Source organism: Bombina bombina, unplaced genomic scaffold, assembly GCF_027579735.1.
Source record: "Bombina bombina isolate aBomBom1 unplaced genomic scaffold, aBomBom1.pri scaffold_1031, whole genome shotgun sequence".
Taxonomy (NCBI): domain Eukaryota; kingdom Metazoa; phylum Chordata; class Amphibia; order Anura; family Bombinatoridae; genus Bombina; species Bombina bombina.
Window position 1 is genome coordinate 85,731 of NW_026511152.1, and position 23,929 is coordinate 109,659.

At 35.0% G+C, this 23,929-nt stretch overlaps 1 protein-coding gene and 1 pseudogene across 1 annotated transcript in view; one reads left to right on the forward strand and one right to left on the reverse strand.

Moving 5' to 3' along the window:
• The window catches only part of LOC128643636 (guanylate-binding protein 7-like), a 36,166-nt gene extending 16,038 nt beyond the window's left edge, over positions 1-20,128 (forward strand). The window contains exon 4 of the mRNA XM_053696468.1: positions 19,933-20,128. Within this exon, the coding sequence (XP_053552443.1) occupies positions 19,933-20,128 (196 nt within the window). The remainder of the gene's footprint in view (positions 1-19,932) is intronic.
• Positions 20,129-20,753: 625 nt separating this feature from the next.
• LOC128643638 (histidine-rich glycoprotein-like) lies at positions 20,754-22,743 on the reverse strand (annotated as a pseudogene).
• Positions 22,744-23,929: the final 1,186 nt, after the last annotated feature.

Below are 23,929 nucleotides of genomic sequence, written 5' to 3' on the forward strand. Positions count from 1 at the left end.
TGTGAGTGAGTATATGTTACTGAGCTACATATACATATAGTGTGAGTGAGTATAATGTTACTGAGCTACATATACATATAGTGTGAGTGAGTATAATTGTTACTGAGCTACATATACATATAGTGTGAGTGAGTATAATTGTTACTGAGCTACATATACATATATTGTGAGTGAGTATATTGTTACTGAGCTACATATACATATAGTGTGAGTGAGTATAATGTACTGAGCTACATATACATATAGTGTGAGTGAGTAATGATGTTACTGAGCTACATATACATATAGTGTGAGTGAGTATAATGTTACTGAGCTACATATACATATAGTGTGAGTGAGTATAATGTTACTGAGTTACATATACATATAGTGTGAGTGAGTATAATGTTACTGAGCTTACATATACATATAGTGTGAGTGAGTATAATGTTACTGAGCTACATATACATATAGTGTGAGTGAGTATAATGATGTTACTGAGCTACATATACATATAGTGTGAGTGAGTATAATGTTACTGAGCTACATATACATATAGTGTGAGTGAGTATAATGTTACTGAGCTACATATACATATAGTGTGAGTGAGTATAATGTTACTGAGCTACATATACATATAGTGTGAGTGAGTATAATGTTACTGAGTTACATATACATATAGTGTGAGTGAGTATAATGTTACTGAGTTACATATACATATAGTGTGAGTGAGTATTTGATGTTACTGAGCTACATATACATATAGTGTGAGTGAGTATAATGATGTTACTGAGCTACATATACATATAGTGTGAGTGAGTATAATGTTACTGAGTTACATATACATATAGTGTGAGTGAGTATAATGTTACTGAGCTACATATACATATAGTGTGAGTGAGTATAATGTTACTGAGCTACATATACATATAGTGTGGAGTGAGTATAATGTTACTGAGCTACATATACATATAGTGTGAGTGAGTATAATGTTACTGAGCTACATATACATATAGTGTGAGTGAGTATAATGTTACTGAGTTACATATACATATAGTGTGAGTGAGTATAATGTTACTGAGCTACATATACATATAGTGTGAGTGAGTATAATGTTACTGAGCTACATATACATATAGTGTGAGTATAATGTTACTGAGCTACATATACATATAGTGTGAGGAGTATAATGTTACTGAGCTATATATACATATAGGTGAGTGAGTATAATGTTACTGAGCTACATATACATATAGTGTGAGTGAGTATAATGTTACTGAGCTACATATACATATAGTGTGAGTGAGTATAATGTTACTGAGCTACATATACATATAGTGTGAGTGAGTATAATGTTACGTGAGTTACATATACATATAGTGTGAGTGAGTATAATGCTACTGAGTTACATATACATATAGTGTGAGGAGTATAATGTTACTGAGTTACATATACATATATGTGTGTGAGTATAATGTTTTTTTTTTTTTTTTAAATCAATTTTATTGAGAATCCATCAAATTACAAAAGAAAGAAAAAGAGAAAATCTCATGATCAAGCAACACGGGACAAATAAGGAAAGTAGAAAAAAAAAAAAAAAAGTAACATGTCATATACATAGTACCTTCTCATACCGACAAAAAAACCAAAAACAAATAACACATCTTTTCACGTGAATTATACAATATTTAAGCAAACATAACATGTTTCCTACTCGACTTATCCCAAACAATGGGATTCTTATTATTCCTGCTTTTTTAAAACCCTTCCCTTCCTTTGTCCCATATAATCTCCAAAAATAAATCTTAGTATCTGTGTACAGTGCTTTCTTTAAAAAGGGGCACTCAGAGCTACAGAAGAAAAAAAAAAAAGAAAAAAGAGAAGAAAAAAAAAAAAAAAAAAATCGTAACCATCGTGGCAAACCGATTCCTCCCTCCCAGACTTTTATAACCAAGAATGAGGCAGAACTTCCTCTACAATCAGCGTGATCAAAAGAGGCAATGCTCCTTAATGGAGCAATAAACTGCCTCTGAGTTTCACATGGCCATGATAAGATTATATCTTTTCCATTTATCAAAAAACCTTCTAAACTGTTTTTCATCCGCACACGTTAAACCTAGTCTTTCTATTATCATCTGTAATTTCATGCTGCTAGTAAACTCTCCCAACCCTAGGGGACCTGGTGATCTCCAGCTCCTAAAAATTAAATTACGAGCGGCCAAAATGGCCGTGTTTATGAATGAGCCTCTTCCCTATTGGTCTGAAATCTTCCTCAAAAAAAATACATCACTTGGGAGAATATCAAACCCTTTCCGGCAAAAATCTGTTTAACCAGTATTGCACTTTACCCCAGAATGCCGGATCTTCGGGCATTCCCAGAGGCAGTGTTTTAATCCCGCCTTCTCAAGATTACATTTTGAACAGTTTCTCTTTTTGCCCTCCCTGACGCCATTTGGCTATTCTATAGGGTGTAAGATAAAAGTTGTTCATTAATTTAAACTGGGATTCCCTCCAGCTCACTAATGATGTTGCTTCTCTGGCCCGCTTAAAGCTCTGTATAATTTCTCCCTTTTGTATTGTTCCAAAGTTCCTTAATAATTTCTCTTTTAAATTGTCCAGATGAATTTCCCCTGACACTGCCTGTATTCCCTGGTACCAATAAGATAAAGCATGTTTTCCCTGCCTTATATAGTTTAAACCCAGATTCAATTCCTGGATCCCAGACCAATCTATGCTTCCGTAGCATTTCTGAGAGAAAACTTCTGACTTGCAAATATGCAAAAAAATTATTTGCTGGTAAGTAAAAATTCCTTGCTATAACCTCGTAGGTTTGTATTATCCCCCATCCTCTGACATTATCTGAGAGAAATACACTATCCCTTTTTGTCTCCAGTTTTTTAAATACCGCGTCGTGTAACCCCGATGTAAAGTCTGGAGTCCCTGAGATAGGCAGGTATTTTGACAATTGAAAGTCTTGACCTCTAAGAGTGCAATATTTTTGCCACGCCTGTACCACACTAGAAAACGTGATTAAATTACTTATTTTACTTGGTAATCTACGGTGTGGATGGTGTAGAATTGCCTTAAGATCAAAAGGAGCTACCTAATACAGACTCTATCTCGTAGTAAAGTAACATAATTTGCCTCCACAATCCAATCTATCCCGAATTTAACAAGTGCGGCAATATTATAATGACTAATACTGGGCAGTGCGAGGCACCCATATTTTTTACTTTGAGTGAGTTTCTCAATAGCTATTCTGGGTCTCTTCTTCCCCCATATAAAACTATTACATGCTTTTTTATACTTGCCCATATCCTGTTTAGAGATGAGAAATGGTAAGTTCTGCATCAAAAACAATAACTGAGGGAATACTATTATTTTTATCAGCATAATTTTTGCGAAAGGGATAAATAATATATATTCCATCTTTCTAGTCTCTCTTGTAGATATTAAAAAATTCACTGTAATTTAAGTGATACCATTCTTTGGAATTTTTACTAATTTTAATACCTAGGTAATTAATATAATCCACTTCTCTGAATGTATCTGATAATAACTTTGCCTTGTTTTCTTGATCCAAAGTAACTCCGATTTTTTAGAGTTAATTCTGTATCCCGAGAATTGACTAAAGCTCTTAATAATTCCCAGACACTTCGGGATACTTACATTAGTGTCTTGGAGAAATAAAACAATGTCATCCGCATAAAGGAAATAGTTACCCTCTGGCCCCCCAGCGGAACTCCACGTATTTCTTGTCTTAACAAGGCAGCTAGTGGTTCAAGAGCAATGTCGAATAGTAGTGGTGATAGTGGGCAACCCTGCCTCGTCCCTCTCTGTAATGTAATATGATTAGATAATTCTTCATTTACTAAGAGTTGCGATCTAGGATTTACTGTAAATTTTACTAATTACATTTGCTATATTCCCTTCTAAACAAATTTGTTAAGAGCGGTAAATAAATGGTCCCCATACGATTGCATCAAATGCTTTTTCTGCATCGATGGATAAAATAGCTAAATCGTTTACACTATCTTTATTAGCATCAAAGGTTTCTATTATAAAAATGATCTACCATAACTAGAACCCTGCGCATATTACGCACCGGATTCCTCCCAGGTATAAAACCTGTTTGATCCGTATGTATCAAATCCCCCATTACTCTTTTTAATCTATCAGCTAAGATTGACGTGAAGATTTTATAATCTAGGTTTAACAGTGATATGGGGCGATATGACCCCATCTCTTCCGGATTTTTACCCTTTTTATAAATTAGGGGAAACTATTGAATCTGTAAAATAAGGTGAATCAATTTATTATGCAAAAAATAACTATTATACAACCTGGCTAATATTCCGGATATCTCTTCCTTTAGTATTTTGTAGAATTCCGCTGGGAGGCCATCGGGACCTGGGGCTTTATTTACTTTGGTTTTCTCTATCGTTTTCTTAATTTCTTCTTCAGTGATTCCTTGGTTAATGAGATGAAGTGCTTCACTGGCTATTCTCGGCATTTTAACTGCTTCCCAAAATTTGGCTTTCTCCCTCTGGTCAATTTCTTCTCTAGAATATAATTTTTGGTAAAACCTGAAAAAAAGCCTCCCGTATTTCAGATGATTGTATAAAGGTTGTAGAACCCTCCTTAATTGAGGGAATTATGTTTCTTTTTTTCCTAAATTTAATAACCTTTGCTAGATATTTAGCTGAGATACCCTGATACCCCTGGCAAAATGCTCTAGTTTTCATATCTTCTCGTGCCCAAGATTCTTTTAAGTATAGTTCCCTCTCACTTTTCGCTTGACTATACTTTTTCCATGTCTCTGCCTTGGGATCCCTAATATAATTGCCGTAGGATTTTTTAAGTTGGTTAGCTAACTGTGTCTCTCTATACCTCCACTTATGTTTTCTTTCTATCATATACGCTTTAATCTCCCCTCTTAAAGCCGCCTTCCCTGCTTCGCAAAAAAATTCTATTTTGGGTATATATGCCTTATTAAACGTATAATACTCCTTTCCATCTCTCCGAGAGCCATACATGGAACTTCTCATCAAATATCATATATTTAGGGAAAAAAAAAGAATTCATACTTCCACTATTCCTCTTCATCTTACTTTCTACTTTTAAAGTAATTATAGCATGATCAGATATTAATATTTCTGATATCTGTGATACAAGATCGCAAGCAAGTATACTTTCCTCAACCAAAAACATATCTATACGTGAGAAGTTTTTGTAGCCCTTTGATTCACAGAAAAACTACGTTCATCGGGATGTTGTAATCGCCAAACATCTTTTAATTTAAGTTTTTTGGCAAATTCTCTTAACACTTTTGCCTCCCTCAGGTGCTGCTTATTAGCCTTGAAATGGAACCTATCTAACAGTGGATACATTGTTGCATTTAAATCACCAGCCAGAATTATGTTTTGACCCAGATAGGGTATCAGCTTATTCACCATTTTGGCCCAGAAACCACAATCAAATCCATTAGGACCATAGATCGTACAGAGTGTCCACACTCTCTGTTCAATTTCTACTTGCATAATTATGAATCTCCCTGAGGGATCTATCTCTGACCCAATGAGTTTATAGACTAAATTTTTGTTAAATAAAATGGCCACACCACATTTCCTACTGTTGCAGGGAGTTGCAAATATTTCGGAGACCCAGTAACCTTTAATTTAGCTATCTCTGTTTCTCTTAATGCAGCTCTTGTAAAAATATAATATCAGCATGATGTCGTTTAAGTAATTTAAAAATATTTTTCCTTTTAATGGGGGAGGTAATGCCCTCCAACATTCCACGAGGCAAAATTCAACATTTAATAATTAAAATGAGTTTACTAAAACTTTTGCTTCCTAATATTCTACCGTCTAAGGAGGGTGGAACCACGCCTGCCACGATGAGGGGAAGAGAAGAAAAAAAAAAAAAAAGAGAGAAAGAAAGAGAAAAAAAAAAAAAGGGGGGGGAGATAAACCAGAACACATACATAAGTATATCTACTGGCATAAAAAATCTGTGTTGGCCAAATCACTCTATTTACCTTGTGTCCTTAGACACCTCTATACCCTTCTCTGTGCAATATCTTCCAGCTTCTAAAGCTGACTTTAGAAGGACGCTGTCACCTTCCGGGTTTGTAATTATGATTATTGCAGGATATCTTAATGCAGCTTTTACGCCTGCTTTTATCAGACTCGTGCAGAAAGGTGCCATCTTCCTTCTTTAGAAGAAGTTTCCACAGAGAAGTCTTGAAATAAAAACACCTGCTTGGTGCCTACTTTGAAAACCTTGATTTTCCTATACTGTCTCATTATGGTCACCTTATCCTGAAAATCCAAATACTTTATCAAAACCATTCTTGGACGTATAGACCCATCTGCGTGTTTGTTAATATTCCCAACTCTGTGAGCCCTCTCTACTCTAATCTTATCAGAAGTCACCTGCATCCCCAACAAGGCAGGTAAGGTCACTGAGCCAAATAACATTAGATCCTCAAAGTCTGGACTTTCCGGCAATCCCACTATGCGGATATTATTCCTGCGGGATCTATCCTCTAAATCATCAATTTTCAATTGCATTAATTTGATCTTTTCTCATAGTTTAACCAGTTTGCTTCATGTGTGCTAAATCTATCCTCCAGGTCGGAGACTCTATCTTCCACCTCAGATAATCTATTGGAAAAAGCTCTAACTTCTGCTGAAAGCGTAACAATCTCTTTTTTGATAGAGTCAAATTGCGGTAGTATTAGCTCTGCTAATTGATTATTCGATAGCTGTTTTTCTGTAGTATCTGTGAAGGCCTCCATTGATCCCTCTAATACTGTCTCTTGCACCTTGGTTTTTTTGTCTCTCTTTGCCGGCATGGCTGGAGACCTTGTTTTTAGGTTAGGTATATATTTTTCCATAAGTATAGCTATGTGTACATGTGTACAAAAAACAGTTCCAGTTTAACTCACTTAACCGGATCTCATATATATATATATACTAATGCGAGAAGGGGGAAAAAAAAAAAAAAAAAAAAGTGCCTATTGTTAAGTGCAACTTGATCTGAGTGTGTTTTAAAAATAATGTGTCCTTATAAATACAGACTGCTCCAGAACAATGCTATAAACCTTGTGAAGGACTATGTCCAGAAAGTGATGTAATCGTGAGAAAAAAACAAAAAAAAACAAAAAAAAAAAACAAAGATGTGGTGAAGAAAAACAACACCTAGCTGTGCTGATATACTCTGTGCACAAAAACCCGTTAACCACTTCTCAAGTCGGGACCCCCTGACTGGATGTATCGCCTAGTAATCTAACAATTAACCTAACTGTGTTTTAAGAATAGTGTGTCCTTTTAATAAGAAATTAGACCAAAACAGTGTTTTATAGCTTGTGGTGAACTCTGTCCAGAAAGTGATGTAACTCGTGTAAAAAAAAAAAGTGAAAAAAGAGAAGAATCAACTTCTGATTGTGCTAATGTGTTCTAAGCAACGTATCCCTTCCCCCACATATGATCCTTTGGTCTCACTTCCTACTGCCACTTATTATTGTAGCAATACTATCTGTTCAATTACCCTTCCTTCTCTCGAACCACACAAGAAATGCTTAACTACAGGCAGTAGAGAAATACTTAGCTACAGGCAGTATAGAATACCTTGTACGATTTCACAATATTATTTGTTATTACTGTATTGCCCGTTGGGCACTCTGTGCGTAGGAATAATGGTTACTGCTTTCCAAAATCGCTGGATCAATTGCCCAACATCTTAGTTAATAACAAAAAAAAAAAAAAAAATATAACATATAATAACATCAAAATTTTTTTTTTTTTTTGAAGATCACTTAGTATTCTTCTAACTGATTAATATGCCACTCAAAAAAACAGGAAATACTGCCCCGCTTCTTGTATCAATCTGGGAGCAAATTACTAATGGTAATTCCCCAGTCAGCGTCGTTCTCAATTCTATCTCTAACAGCTAACTTAATAAAAGCTACATCTGATATACACAAAAAGTTTTAAGTCAATGCTTATATCACACTCTATCCAGCACAGTTTTTCTGCTATTAAAGGTTCCTTAGAGCGTAGTTATTTGATTATGTCAGTCCAATTTAGTAGATACAATATTCCTCTTCCTTAGCCTTTCTGAGTGGAATTACTCCTTGCCACAAAAGATTTTCAGGGTTGCAGCCTGTTTTCCTGTACCACAGCATACCCTTAAAAGTTTATTCAGCCAATACAAGCTGCAATTCTGCTTTTAGAAGCTTGTTAACTTTAAGGCACATTTAATTATCATAGACCAGTACAGTTAATGAGGTATTTCCATTTCTTATCCTTTCTGTACACCTTTTGCTCCTAGCAGAAAAAGTTTTCAGGATTACAGTTTATTATCGCACAACACAGCTCCCCTTTAAGATTTTGTTCATCCGTGATATACTGAAGTTTTTTTTTATTTGTCTCCGGTCCCTTATACCGGCTGCTTTACAAGCCAAGACAGACGAATACAGTTATGGCCCCTTACACAGACACACCAAACAGACCGCCAGCATCTTAGTACAAACAATACTTGCGCTTCTCTGGTGAAATTCGTTCAGCGTTCCAGGCCGCTGTTCCGAGACACCCCTCACTGCTACACGACCTCCTCGGCTGCAGTCAGGACACCTCCCATCCACGCCGGGTACTGTGAGCAAGTGCCGGTCTCTGCTAGTTTGAATGTGGTCAGCGTCAAGCTTTTCGTCGCTACCAGGGCGACTATCCCCTTTACAGCAATCACTAGGCAAGCTGCGGTCTGTCGTCTGGGATAACTTTCAGAGCACTGCAATGTGTGTCTCTGGCCGGGACCTACCGGCCTCTTCTTCGGTAAATGTAGACTTCCCCTTCAGATGGAGCTGTGTCTCCCCAGGCAGGGCTCTCACCCCCAGCAATAGGAGCAATTTTGGTGGGGTATGATAGTAAAAACGGCTCCCTCTCACAGAGCTCTAGCGTGCACGTCTTCCTCACGCTCCTCCCACAGGAAGTCCAAATGTATCGTGAGTATAATGTTACTGAGCTACATATACATATAGTGTGAGTGAGTATAATGATGTTACTGAGCTACATATACATATAGTGTGAGTGAGTATAATGTTACTGAGCTACATATACATATAGTGTGAGTGAGTATAATGTTACTGAGTTACATATACATATAGTGTGAGTGAGTATAATGATGTTTACTGAGCTACATATACATATAGTGTGAGTGAGTATAATGTTACTGAGCTACATATACATATAGTGTGAGTGAGTATAATGTTACTGAGTTACATATACATATAGTGTGAGTGAGTATAATGTTACTGAGTTACATATACATATAGTGTGAGTGAGTATAATGTTACTGAGTTACATATACATATAGTGTGAGTGAGTATAATGTTACTGAGTTTACATATACATATAGTGGTGAGTGAGTATAATGTTACTTGAGTTACATATACATATAGTGTGAGTGAGTATAATGTTACTGAGTTCATATACATATAGTGTGAGTGAGTATAATGTTATGAGCTACATAATACATATAGTGTGAGTGAGTATAATGATGTTACTGAGCTACATATACATATAGTGGTGAGTGAGTATAATGTTACTGAGTTACATATACATATAGTGTGAGTGAGTATATATGATGTACTGAGCTACATATACATATAGTGTGAGTGAGTATAATGTTATGAGCTACATATACATATAGTGTGAGTGAGTATAATGTTACCGAGTTACATATACATATAGTGTGAGTGAGTATAATGTTACCGAGTTAATATACAGTATAGTGTGAGTGAGTATAATGTTACTGAGCTACAAATACATATAGTGTGAGTGAGTATACATGTTACTGAGTTACATATACATATAGTGTGAGTGAGTATAATGTTACTGAGTTACATATACATATATGTGAGTGAGTATAATGTTACTGAGCTACATATACATATAGTGTGAGTGAGTATAATGTTACTGAGTTACATATACATATAGTGTGAGTGAGTATAATGTTACTGAGCTACATATACATATAGTGTGAGTGAGTATAATGTTACTGAGTTACATATACATATAGTGTGAGTGAGTATAATGTTACTGAGTTACATATACATATAGTGTGAGTGAGTATAATGTTACTGAGCTACATATACATATAGTGTGAGTGAGTATAATGATGTTACTGAGCTACATATACATATAGTGTGAGTGAGTGTAATGTTACTGAGCTACATATACGTATAGTGTGAGTGAGTATAATGTTACTGAGTTACATATACATATAGTGTGAGTGAGTATAATGTTACTGAGCTACATATACATATAGTGTGAGTGATTATAATGTTACTGAGCTACATATACGTATAGTGTGAGTGAGTATAATGATGTTACTGAGCTACATATACATATAGTGTGAGTGAGTATATTGTTACTGAGCTACATATACATATAGTGTGAGTGAGTATATTGTTACTGAGTTACATATACATATAGTGTGAGTGAGTATATTGTTACTGAGCTACATATACATATAGTGTGAGTGAGTATAATGATGTTACTGAGCTACATATACATATAGTGTGAGTGAGTGTAATGTTACTGAGCTACATATACGTATAGTGTGAGTGAGTATAATGTTACTGAGTTACATATACATATAGTGTGAGTGAGTATAATGTTACTGAGCTACATATACGTATAGTGTGAGTGAGTATAATGATGTTACTGAGCTACATATACATATAGTGTGAGTGAGTATAATGATGTTACTGAGCTACATATACATATAGTGTGAGTGAGTATATTGTTACTGAGCTACATATACATATAGTGTGAGTGATTATAATGTTACTGAGCTACATATACGTATAGTGTGAGTGAGTATAATGATGTTACTGAGCTACATATACATATAGTGTGAGTGAGTATAATGTTACTGAGTTACATATACATATAGTGTGAGTATAATGTTACTGAGTTACATATACATATAGTGTGAGTGAGTATATTGTTACTGAGTTACATATACATATAGTGTGAGTGAGTATAATGTTACTGAGCTACATATACGTATAGTGTGAGTGAGTATAATGATGTTACTGAGCTACATATACATATAGTGTGAGTGAGTATAATGTTACTGAGTTACATATACATATAGTGTGAGTGAGTATAATGTTACTGAGCTACATATACATATAGTGTGAGTGAGTATAATGTTACTGAGCTACATATACATATAGTGTGAGTGAGTATAATGTTACTGAGTTACATATACATATAGTGTGAGTGAGTATAATGTTACTGAGTTACATATACATATAGTGTGAGTGAGTATAATGATGTTACTGAGCTACATATACATATAGTGTGAGTGAGTATAATGATGTTACTGAGCTACATATACATATAGTGTGAGTGAGTATAATGTTACTGAGCTACATATACATATAGTGTGAGTAAGTATAATGTTACTGAGCTACATATACGTATAGTGTTAGTGAGTATAATGTTACTGAGTTACATATACATATAGTGTGAGTGAGTATAATGTTACTGAGCTACATATACATATAGTGTGAGTGAGTATAATGTTACTGAGCTACATATACGTATAGTGTGAGTGAGTATAATGATGTTACTGAGCTACATATACATATAGTGTGAGTGAGTATAATGTTACTGAGCTACATATACATATAGTGTGAGTGAGTATATTGTTACCGAGTTACATATACATATAGTGTGAGTGAGTATAATGTTACTGAGTTACATATACATATAGTGTGAGTGAGTATAATGTTACTGAGTTACATATACATATAGTGTGAGTGAGTTTAATGTTAGTGAGTTACATATACATATAGTGTGAGTGAGTATAATGTTACTGAGCTACATATACATATAGTGTGAGTGAGTATAATGTTACTGAGCTACATATACATATAGTGTGAGTGAGTATATTGTTACTGAGCTACATATACATATAGTGTGAGTGAGTATATTGTTACCGAGTTACATATACATATAGTGTGAGTGAGTATAATGTTACTGAGTTACATATACATATAGTGTGAGTGAGTATAATGTTACTGAGTTACATATACATATAGTGTGAGTGAGTTTAATGTTAGTGAGTTACATATACATATAGTGTGAGTGAGTATAATGTTACTGAGCTACATATTCATATAGTGTGAGTGAGTATAATGTTACTGAGCTACATATACATATAGTGTGAGTGAGTATATTGTTACCGAGTTACATATACATATAGTGTGAGTGAGTATAATGTTACTGAGTTACATATACATATAGTGTGAGTGAGTATAATGTTACTGAGTTACATATACATATAGTGTGAGTGAGTTTAATGTTAGTGAGTTACATATACATATAGTGTGAGTGAGTATAATGTTACTGAGCTACATATACATATAGTGTGAGTGAGTATAATGTTACTGAGCTACATATACATATAGTGTGAGTGAGTATATTGTTACTGAGCTACATATACATATAGTGTGAGTGAGTATATTGTTACCGAGTTACATATACATATAGTGTGAGTGAGTATAATGTTACTGAGTTACATATACATATAGTGTGAGTGAGTATAATGTTACTGAGTTACATATACATATAGTGTGAGTGAGTATAATGTTACTGAGCTACATATACATATAGTGTGAGTGAGTATAATGTTACTGAGTTACATATACATATAGTGTGAGTGAGTATAATGTTACTGAGTTACATATACGTATAGTGTGAGTGAGTATAATGTTACTGAGCTACATATACATATAGTGTGAGTGAGTATAATGTTACTGAGCTACATATACATATAGTGTGAGTGAGTATATTGTTACTGAGCTACATATACATATAGTGTGAGTGAGTATAATGTTACTGAGCTACATATACGTATAGTGTTAGTGAGTATAATGTTACTGAGCTACATATACATATAGTGTGAGTGAGTATAATGTTACTGAGCTACATATACATATAGTGTGAGTGAGTATAATGTTACTGAGCTACATATACATATAGTGTGAGTGAGTATAATGTTACTGAGTTACATATACATATAGTGTGAGTAAGTATAATGTTACTGAGTTACATATACATATAGTGTGAGTGAGTATAATGTTACTGAGCTACATATACATATAGTGTGAGTGAGTATATTGTTACTGAGCTACATATACATATAGTGTGAGTGAGTATAATGTTACTGAGCTACATATACATATAGTGTGAGTGAGTATAATGTTACCGAGTTACATATACATATAGTGTGAGTGAGTATAATGTTACCGAGCTACATATACATATAGTGTGAGTGAGTATAATGTTACTGAGTTACATATACATATAGTGTGAGTGAGTATAATGTTACTGAGCTACATATACATATAGTGTGAGTAAGTATAATGTTACTGAGCTACATATACATATAGTGTGAGTGAGTATAATGTTACTGAGCTACATATACATATAGTGTGAGTGAGTATAATGTTACTGAGTTACATATACATATAGTGTGAGTGAGTATAATGTTACTGAGCTACATATACGTATAGTGTGAGTGAGTATAATGTTAGTGAGTTACATATACATATAGTGTGAGTGAGTATAATGTTACTGAGCTACATATACATATAGTGTGAGTGAGTATAATGTTACTGAGTTACATATACATATAGTGTGAGTGAGTATAATGTTACTGAGTTACATATACATATAGTGTGAGTAAGTATAATGTTACATATAGTGTGAGTGAGTATAATGTTACTGAGCTACATATACATATAGTGTGAGTGAGTATATTGTTACTGAGCTACATATACATATAGTGTGAGTGAGTATAATGATGTTACTGAGCTACATATACATATAATGTGAGTGAGTATAATGTTACTATGCTACACATACATATAGTGTGAGTGAGTATAATGTTACTGAGCTACATATACATATAGTGTGAGTGAGTATAATGTTACTGAGTTACATATACATATAGTGTGAGTAAGTATAATGTTACTATGCTACACATACGTATAGTGTGAGTGAGTATAATGTTACTATGCTACATATACATATAGTGTGAGTGAGTATAATGTTACTATGCTACACATACATACATGTTAAAAACATGGCGGGTTGCAATAGGCTCTGTTTACATTGGATATTCTGTTGCTGTTTTTTTTAAATAAAAGGGTCTCTAAACTTTGCTGGATCTGCTACTCCCTACTGCTTATACCATTGATAGCTCGTTCATAGTCGCACACTGTACACTCCCCAGTTGTTTGTGGGGTGAGGAAACAAACTGTTAGTGATTTGAAGTTTCCCCCCTAACATGAGTTTGAATGCTCATATTATTGTGTTTAGACATTCACTCATTTTATTCATCCTGACTCTCTTATAGTCCAACTTTTAAATCAGCCTAGCCCCTCACCCATCCTCCTTTTTATTTATATAATGTTGATACATGTCAGGTGTGTCCTTCACTTATGTTGGTGTATTTATCAGCAGCAATTGCCACCAACATGTTATGTATTGTAATTAACAATATTAATAATTAATAGCAGTATAAAACTAATGTCAGTGATGTCTCCAATAATATAGCAGAATTTTGTCAATACACTCCAGTAAGATGTTAAATCTCTGTAGTGTACCCCAAAATAAAATGATTGAATCATCTATAAATTTGACAACAATATTATTATTAAAAATTAATATATAGGGGCCTATTTATCATCGGTCTTGTGGACCTGATCCAACAGTGCGGATCAGGTCCGCAAGACCTCGCAGAATGCGGAGAGCAATACGATCTCTGCATTTAACATTGCACCAGCAGCTTACAAGAGCTGCTGGTGCAACGCCGCCCCCTGCTGACTCGCAGCCAATGGGCCGCCAGCAGGGAGCTGTCAATTGATTTCCGGTGATTCCTGTCCGCCTGCTCAGAGCAGGCGGACAGGGTTATGGAGCAGTGGTCTTTAGACCGCTGCTTCATAACTGCTGTTTCTGGTGAGTCTGAAGACTCGCCAGAAACACGGGCTCTCAAGCTCCGTTCAGAGCTTGATAAATGGGCCCCTTAATCTCAATGTTAAATATTCCTAAATTTTGATCAGTTATTTTGTATATACACATTGAGAATATTTATGTAGCAACTGAATATCACCTATGACCAGTTATATCTATCAATTGATCAACACAATATTAGAACATAAAGCAGGCTATAGAGATATTTAGATTAAATTACTATTCAGTAGATATTGTCTATTTTCACATGAATGGATGAAATATTTCTATAAATTAACCTTAACTCAAAATGAATTGCTTATTAAATATCACACAGGAATTATACTATAATAATTTATAAATAGCCAGAAAGTTTAACCAATTCAATATATATAGCTTATGTAACAACGTTTGTACTCATCTATGTTCAAATCTCACAATGAAATCTTATCTTAACTCCAACAATCTAATGGAATGTCCAGGGAAATGTAATTCACTATTTTCAACCCAATATAATCTAATATACTTCACTTAAACCCAGAGATTGTTATACAATACTAACAATTCAACACAATAGCCAATTTATGTGCAATTCTTAGGAGAGTTCACAGTAAATAAAAATGAATTTATCAATATAAAATACAAAACCTTTCCTCTCAACAGTAAATTGCTTGATGCGAGATATGATTATTTATATACTACACAGGCATATGGAACACCTACCTGTAGCTACAAATTTCACTTACAAATAACAGCTACAATTTAACTAGAGCTATAGAATACCTTTGATTTAAAACATTAAAAATATAAAACAACATCTAATATGTTACCAGTAACCAATATGAGAGTTCAGCTTTTTTAATCAGAGTTTTCCAAAGTCATACATGAAGGTATTTTTGCAAACAGGGTATCACAAACACAGAGAGTTATTCCAAACCAGGCCCCAAACCAAAGTGTTTTTTTGTGTCTCTTCTTTGTATAGTCTTTTTGTCTGTGACCGACTCCACCTTCAATTCTAAATCACCCAATGGAAAAATCTCTGCTTATGCCCTTAGCTTTCATTAGATAATCCACTGGTTATTCAATGTCCCAATTGAATACCTTTGGCTGCAATTCTCATATTGGACACTGGAGGGGGCAACAGGCAACAGGAGTGTAGTTCCATTTTTCAGCTACAGGGAAAATATATATATATTTTTAAAACGTATACTTAATATACGTATTATTTCCTAGTATTAATAAACTATCTGATCAACATATATGGGCTTTTTAGTTTAACTGAATATGTATATTTTAAGACTAGACATGGGCATGTTTATTAAATCTAGTATGTATTCTTATACATTTAAATATTAGACCTGGTCATAATATTAAATCTTTTAATAAGTCCATAATATATATAATTAGGCTCAGAAGTGGTTCTCACAGCTAGTACCAGACTTCATCTTATTGCAGTTGTGTCAAACTGAGATACAAATACTCACTCTCCTTTAGCAATTACACTTAAACAGTACTCACCTACATCATTCTCCACTTTTATCATACTTAACTCAGTGTTGACCCCTCTAGTCATTAAGGCCCAATCATCACCCCTCCCAACTAACCCAAATCTTCCAAAACATCACAATAAACAGACAACACAATTGTTTAGGTGACATTTTCCTTGCAGCAATATGTTTATTAAACATTCGGTAAAATTAAACATGACAAATATCAGAAGAGCCCTATAAAACAAACATTTTGACATTATAGAGAAGTTAACATTTTACAAAGGCACTATTCCAAATCCCTCTTTATTCCATGGCTGTATCATAAGTACTTGGGGGTGGGAACACTCTCCCCTCCTTATTATTGTCATTTTAATAGGCCTACTTAAAGGAATGGCATGGCAACCACTCTAACAATAAGTCTACCACACTATCTAGAAACATTGGCCATGATGATTTCAGTTTAAAGTGAAGCACCCCAGCCCACTTACTGTGGCAATAACTTACACCTCAAGCTACCCTAATGATTTATTCTAGGACAGTAGGTAGGTAGATACTGTCATTACTAAAAAATAAATGCCATTGGTCCCTTCTTCTCCCCACTTACTGCTCATCCAAACAGAAACTCAACACCAAAAGGCATCTCCAAAAAACAAAGGTCTCCCTTCCACCATAGGTTTAGAAAGCCCCTTTCCAATATCTTCGTTTGAAAGTGCCCAGGAAACATCTTGAGCATCACACAGCTATGTTTAATTGTGCTCATTAAACATATACAGTATATGCATGTCTAATGCATTTTATCACATTGTAAAGTTAATGTATACTACAGTACAGAGCGAAATACAATAGTGTAGTGATGAGTGTGTGTAAGATTCAGTTACATCTGTATGCCATATGGATCTAAAGCATTTTCTCACAATGTAGAGTTAATGTATACTACAGTATGGAGCATACTCAAATACAGGGAGTGCAGAATTATTAGGCAAATGAGTATTTTGACCACATCATCCTCTTTATGCATGTTGTCTTACTCCAAGCTGTATAGGCTCGAAAGCCTACTACCAATTAAGCATATTAGGTGATGTGCATCTCTGTAATGAGAAGGGGTGTGGTCTAATGACATCAACACCCTATATCAGGTGTGCATAATTATTAGGCAACTTCCTTTCCTTTGGCAAAATGGGTCAAAAGAAGGACTTGACAGGCTCAGAAAAGTCAAAAATAGTGAGATATCTTGCAGAGGGATGCAGCACTCTTAAAATTGCAAAGCTTCTGAAGCGTGATCATCGAACAATCAAGCGTTTCATTCAAAATAGTCAACAGGGTCGCAAGAAGCGTGTGGAAAAACTAAGGCGCAAAATAACTGCCCATGAACTGAGAAAAAGTCAAGCGTGCAGCTGCCAAGATGCCACTTGCCACCAGTTTAGCCATATTTCAGAGCTGCAACATCACTGGAGTGCCCAAAAGCACAAGGTGTGCAATACTCAGAGACATGGCCAAGGTAAGAAAGGCTGAAAGACGACCACCACTGAACAAGACACACAAGCTGAAACGTCAAGACTGGGCCAAGAAATATCTCAAGACTGATTTTTCTAAGGTTTTATGGACTGATGAAATGAGAGTGAGTCTTGATGGGCCAGATGGATGGGCCCGTGGCTGGATTGGTAAAGGGCAGAGAGCTCCAGTCCGACTCAGACGCCAGCAAGGTGGAGGTGGAGTACTGGTTTGGGCTGGTATCATCAAAGATGAGCTTGTGGGGCCTTTTCGGGTTGAGGATGGAGTCAAGCTCAACTCCCAGTCCTACTGCCAGTTTCTGGAAGACACCTTCTTCAAGCAGTGGTACAGGAAGAAGTTTGCATCCTTCAAGAAAAACATGATTTTCATGCAGGACAATGCTCCATCACACGTGTCCAAGTACTCCACAGCGTGGCTGGCAAGAAAGGGTATAAAAGAAGAAAATCTAATGACATGGCCTCCTTGTTCACCTGATCTGAACCCCATTGAGAACCTGTGGTCCATCATCAAATGTGAGATTTACAATGAGGGAAAACAGTACACCTCTCTGAACAGTGTCTGGGAGGCTGTGGTTGCTGCTGCACGCAATGTTGATGGTGAAAAGATCAAACACTGACAGAATCCATGGATGGCAGGCTTTTGAGTGTCCTTGCAAAGAAAGGTGGCTATATTGGTCACTGATTTGTTTTTGTTTTGTTTTTGAATGTCAGAAATGTATATTTGTGAATGTTGAGATGTTATATTGGTTTCACTGGTAAAAATAAATAATTGAAATGGGTATATATTTGTTTTTTGTTAAGTTGCCTAATAATTATGCACAGTAATAGTCACCTGCACACACAGATATCCCCCTAAAATAGCTAAAACTAAAAACAAACTAAAAACTACTTCCAAAACTATTCAGCTTTGATATTAATGAGTTTTTTTGGGTTCATTGAGAACATGGTTGTTGTTCAATAATAAAATTAATCCTCAAAAATACAACTTGTCTAAAAATTCTGCACTCCCTGTAGTGTAGTGATCAGTGCATGTAAGATTCATTTACATCTGTAGACTGTAGGGATCTAATGCGTTTTCTCACAATGTACAGTTAATGTATACTACAGTAAGTAACGTAATCCAATAGTGCAGTGATGAGTGTGTATAAGATTCAGTTACATCTGTATACCGTATGGATCTAATGCGTTTTCTCACAATGTACAGTTAATGTATACTACAGTAAGTAACGTAATCCAATAGTGCAGTGATGAGTGTGTATAAGAATAAGTTACATCTGTATACCGTATGGATCTAATGCGTTTTCTCACAATGTACAGTTAATGTATACTACAGTAAGTAACGTAATCCAATAGTGCAGTGATGAGTGTGTATAAGAATAAGTTACATCTGTATACCGTATGGATCTAATGCGTTTTCTCACAATGTACAGTTAATGTATACTACAGTAAGTAACGTAATCCAATAGTGCAGTGAGTGTGTATAAGAATAAGTTACATCTGTATACCGTATGGATCTAATGCGTTTTCTCACAATGTACAGTTAATGTATACTACAGTAAGTAACGTAATCCAATAGTGCAGTGATGAGTGTGTATAAGAATAAGTTACATCTGTATACCGTATGGTTCTAATGCGTTTTCTCACAATGTAGAGTTAATGTATACTACAGTAAGTAACGTAATCCAATAGTGCAGTGATGAGTGTGTATAAGAATAAGTTACATCTGTATACCGTATGGTTCTAATGCGTTTTCTCACAATGTAGAGTTAATGTATACTACAGTAAGTAACGTAATCCAATAGTGCAGTGAGTGTGTATAAGAATAAGTTACATCTGTATACCGTATGGATCTAATGCGTTTTCTCACAATGTACAGTTAATGTATACTACAGTAAGGAGGGTATATTTCCTTATTAGCCTCTCTACGGAATTGACAGAAAAAATTAAGATAAAATCTAAAGACAACGATGATGAAGAAGCTGAGTTCTCAAAACACTTCCCCATCTTCATATGGAGTGTGAGAGACTTTACTCTGAAGCTGGAAATAAATGGAAAGCTGGTTACAGAGGATGAGTATCTGGAGAACGCACTCAAACTGAAGGAACGTATGTAATCTAATGTGTGATGTAACGTGATGTAATGTATAATATAACGTGTGATGTAATGTGTAATATAATGTGTGATGTAATGTGTGATGTAATGTGTGCTGTAACGTGTGATATAACATGGGATATAACGTGTGATGTAATGTGTGATGTAATGTGGGATGTAACAAGTGATGTAATATGTGATATAATGTGTAATATAAAGTGTGATGTAATGTGTGATGTAATGTGTGCTGTAATGTGTGCTGTAACGTGTGATATAACATGGGATATAACGTGTGATGTAATGTGTGATGTAATGTGGGATGTAACAAGTGATGTAATATGTGATATAATGTGTAATATAAAGTGTGATGTAATGTGTGATGTAATGTGTGCTGTAATGTGTGCTGTAACGTGTGATATAACATGGGATATAACGTGTGATGTAATGTGTGCTGTAACGTGTGATATAACATGGGATATAACGTGTGATGTAATGTGGGATGTAATGTGGGATGTAACAAGTGATGTAATATATGTGATATAATGTGTGATATAAAGTGTGATGTAACATGTGACTTAATGTGCAATGTAATGTGTGTGTAACGTGTGATGTAATGTGTTAAGTAACAAGTGATGCAATATGTGATATTACGTGATGTAAAGTGTGATGTAACATATGATGTAACACGTGATGTAACTAGGGATGCAATATGTGATATAACATAATGTAATGTGTGATATAATGTGTGATGTAATGTGTTATGTAATGTGTGATGTAATATGTCATGTAATGTGTGATATGATGTGTGACGTAATGTGTGATGTAACATGTGATATAATGTGTGATATGATGTGTGAGGTAATGTGTGACCTAACCGGTAACATAATATGTGATATAATGTGTGATGTAATGTGTGATGTAACATGTGATATAATGTGTGATATGATGTGTGAGGTAATGTGTGACCTAACCGGTAACATAATATGTGATATAATGTGTGATGTAATGTGTGATGTAACATGTGATATAATGTGTGATATGATGTGTGAGGTAATGTGTGATGTAACATGTGATATAATGTGTGATATAATGTGTGATGTAATGTGTGATATAATGTGTGATATAATGTGTGATATAATATGTGATATAATGTGTGATATAATGTGTGATGTAATGTGTTATGTAATGTGTGATGTAATATGTCATGTAATGTGTGATATAATGTGTGACATGATGTGTGATGTAACATGTGATATAATGTTTGATATGATGTGTGAGGTAATGTGTGACCTAACCGGTAACATAATATGTGATATAATGTATGATGTAATGTGTGATGTATTTTGTGACCTAATCTGTAATGTAATATGTGATAAAATGAGTGATGTAATGTGTGACCTAACCTGTAATGTAATATGTGATGTATGTGTGAATGGAATGTATGACATAACGTGTGACGTAAAAATTGATGTAATGTGTGATATGACATATAATGCGTAATGTGTGATGTAATGTGTGATGTGATGTAATGTGTGATGCAATGTTTGATGTAATGTGTGATGTAACAAGTGATGTAATGTGTGATGTAACAAGTGATGTAATATGTGATATAATGTTTGATGTAATGTGTAATGTAACCAGTGATGTAATATGTGATGTAACAAGTGATGTAACGTATGATGTAATATGTGATGTAAAGTGTGATGTAATATGTGATATAACGTGTGATGTAATGTGTGGTATAATGTGTTATGTAATGTATGATATAATGTGTGATGTAATGTGTGATGTAATGTGTGATATAACAAGTGATGTAACGTGATTTAACAAGTGATGTAATGTGTGATCAAATGTGTGATGTAACGTGTGATGTAATGTGGGATGTAACAAATTATGTAATATGCTATATAATGTGTGATGTAATGTGTGAAATAACATGTGATGTAATGTTTGATATAAAGTGTGATGTAACGTGACTTAATGTGGGATGTAATGTGTGATGTAACGTGTGATGTAACATGTGATGTAACGTTTTATGTAACATATGATGTAACATGATGTAACATATTATGTAATGTGTGATGTAACATATGATGTAATGTGGGATGTAACGTGGGATGTAATATGTGATATAATGTGTTATATGATGTGTGATGTAATGTGTGATGTAATGTGATATAACGTGTGATTTAATATGTGATATAACGTGTGATGTAATGTGATGTAACCTGTAATGTAATATGGGATGCAACATGTGATGTAAAGTGTGATGTAATATGTGATATAATGTGTGATATAATGTGTGATGTAACAAGTGATGTAACATTTGATGTAACATTTGATGTAACATGTGATGTAATGTGTGATGTAACGTATGATGTAACATGTGATGTAAAGTGTGATGTAATGTGATGTAATGTGTGATGTAACATGTGATGTAATGTGTGATGTAATGTAATGTAACTCATGTTGTAACGTGTGATGTAATATGTGATATAACATGTGATCTAATATGTGTTGTAAAGTGATGTAATATGTGATGTAACATGTTATGTAATGTGTGATGTAACATGATGTAATGTGTAATGTAATGTGTGATTTAACATGTGATGTGTGATGTATTGTGTGATGTAACATGTGATTTAACATGTGATGTCTGATGTGACATGTAAACTTAACAGTAACACAACTGATCTACAGTGAGGGAAAAATGTATTTGATCCCCTGCTGATTTTGTACATTTGCCCACTGACAAAGAAATGATCAGTCTATAATTTTAATGATAGGTTTATTTGAAAAGTGAGAGACAGAATAACAACAACAAAATTCATAAAAATGCATTTCAAAAAAGTTATAAATTGATTTGCATTTTAATGAGTGAAATAAGTATTTGATCCCCTATCAATCAGCAGGATTTCTGGGTCCCAAGTGTCTTTTATACAGGTAACAAGCTGAGATTAGGAGCACTCTCTTAAAGGGAGTGCTCCTAATCTCAGCTTGTTACCTGTATAAAAGACATAAAATACACCTGTCCACAGAAGCAATCAATCAATCAATGAATCAGATTCACAACTCTCCACCATGGCCAAGACCAAAGAGCTGTTCAAGGATGTCAGGGACAAGATTGTAGACCTACACAAGACTGGAATGGGCTACAAGATCATCGCCAAGCAGCTTGGTGAGAAAGTGACAACAGTTGGTGCGCTTATTCGAAAATGGAAGAAACCCAAAATAGCTGTCAATCTGCCTCGGTCTGGGGCTCCATACAAGATCTCACCTCATGGAGTTTCAATGATCATGAGAACTGTGAGTAATCAGCCCAGAACTACATGGGAGGATCTTGTCAATGATCTCAAGGCAGCTGTGACCATAGTCTCCAAGAAATCAATTGGTAACACACTACACCGTGAAGGACTGAAATCCTGCAGTGCCTGCAATGCACCCCTGCTCAAAAAAGCACATTTACAGGACAGTCTGAAGTTTGCCAATGAACATCTGAATGATTCAGAGAAGAACTGGGTGAAAGTGTTGTGGTCAGATGAGACCAAAATCAAGCTCTTTGGCATCAACTCAACTTGCCGTGTTTGGACGATTAGGAATGCTGCATATGACCCCAATAATACCATCCCCACCGTCAAACATGGAGGTGGAAACATTATGCTTTGGGGATGTTTTACTGCTAAGGGGACAGGACAACTTCACTGCATCAAAGGGAAGATGGACGGGGCCATGTGCCATCAAATCTTGGGTGAGAACCTCCTTCCCTCAGCCAGGGCATTGGAAATGGGTTGTGGAAGGGTATTCCAGCATGACAATGACCCAA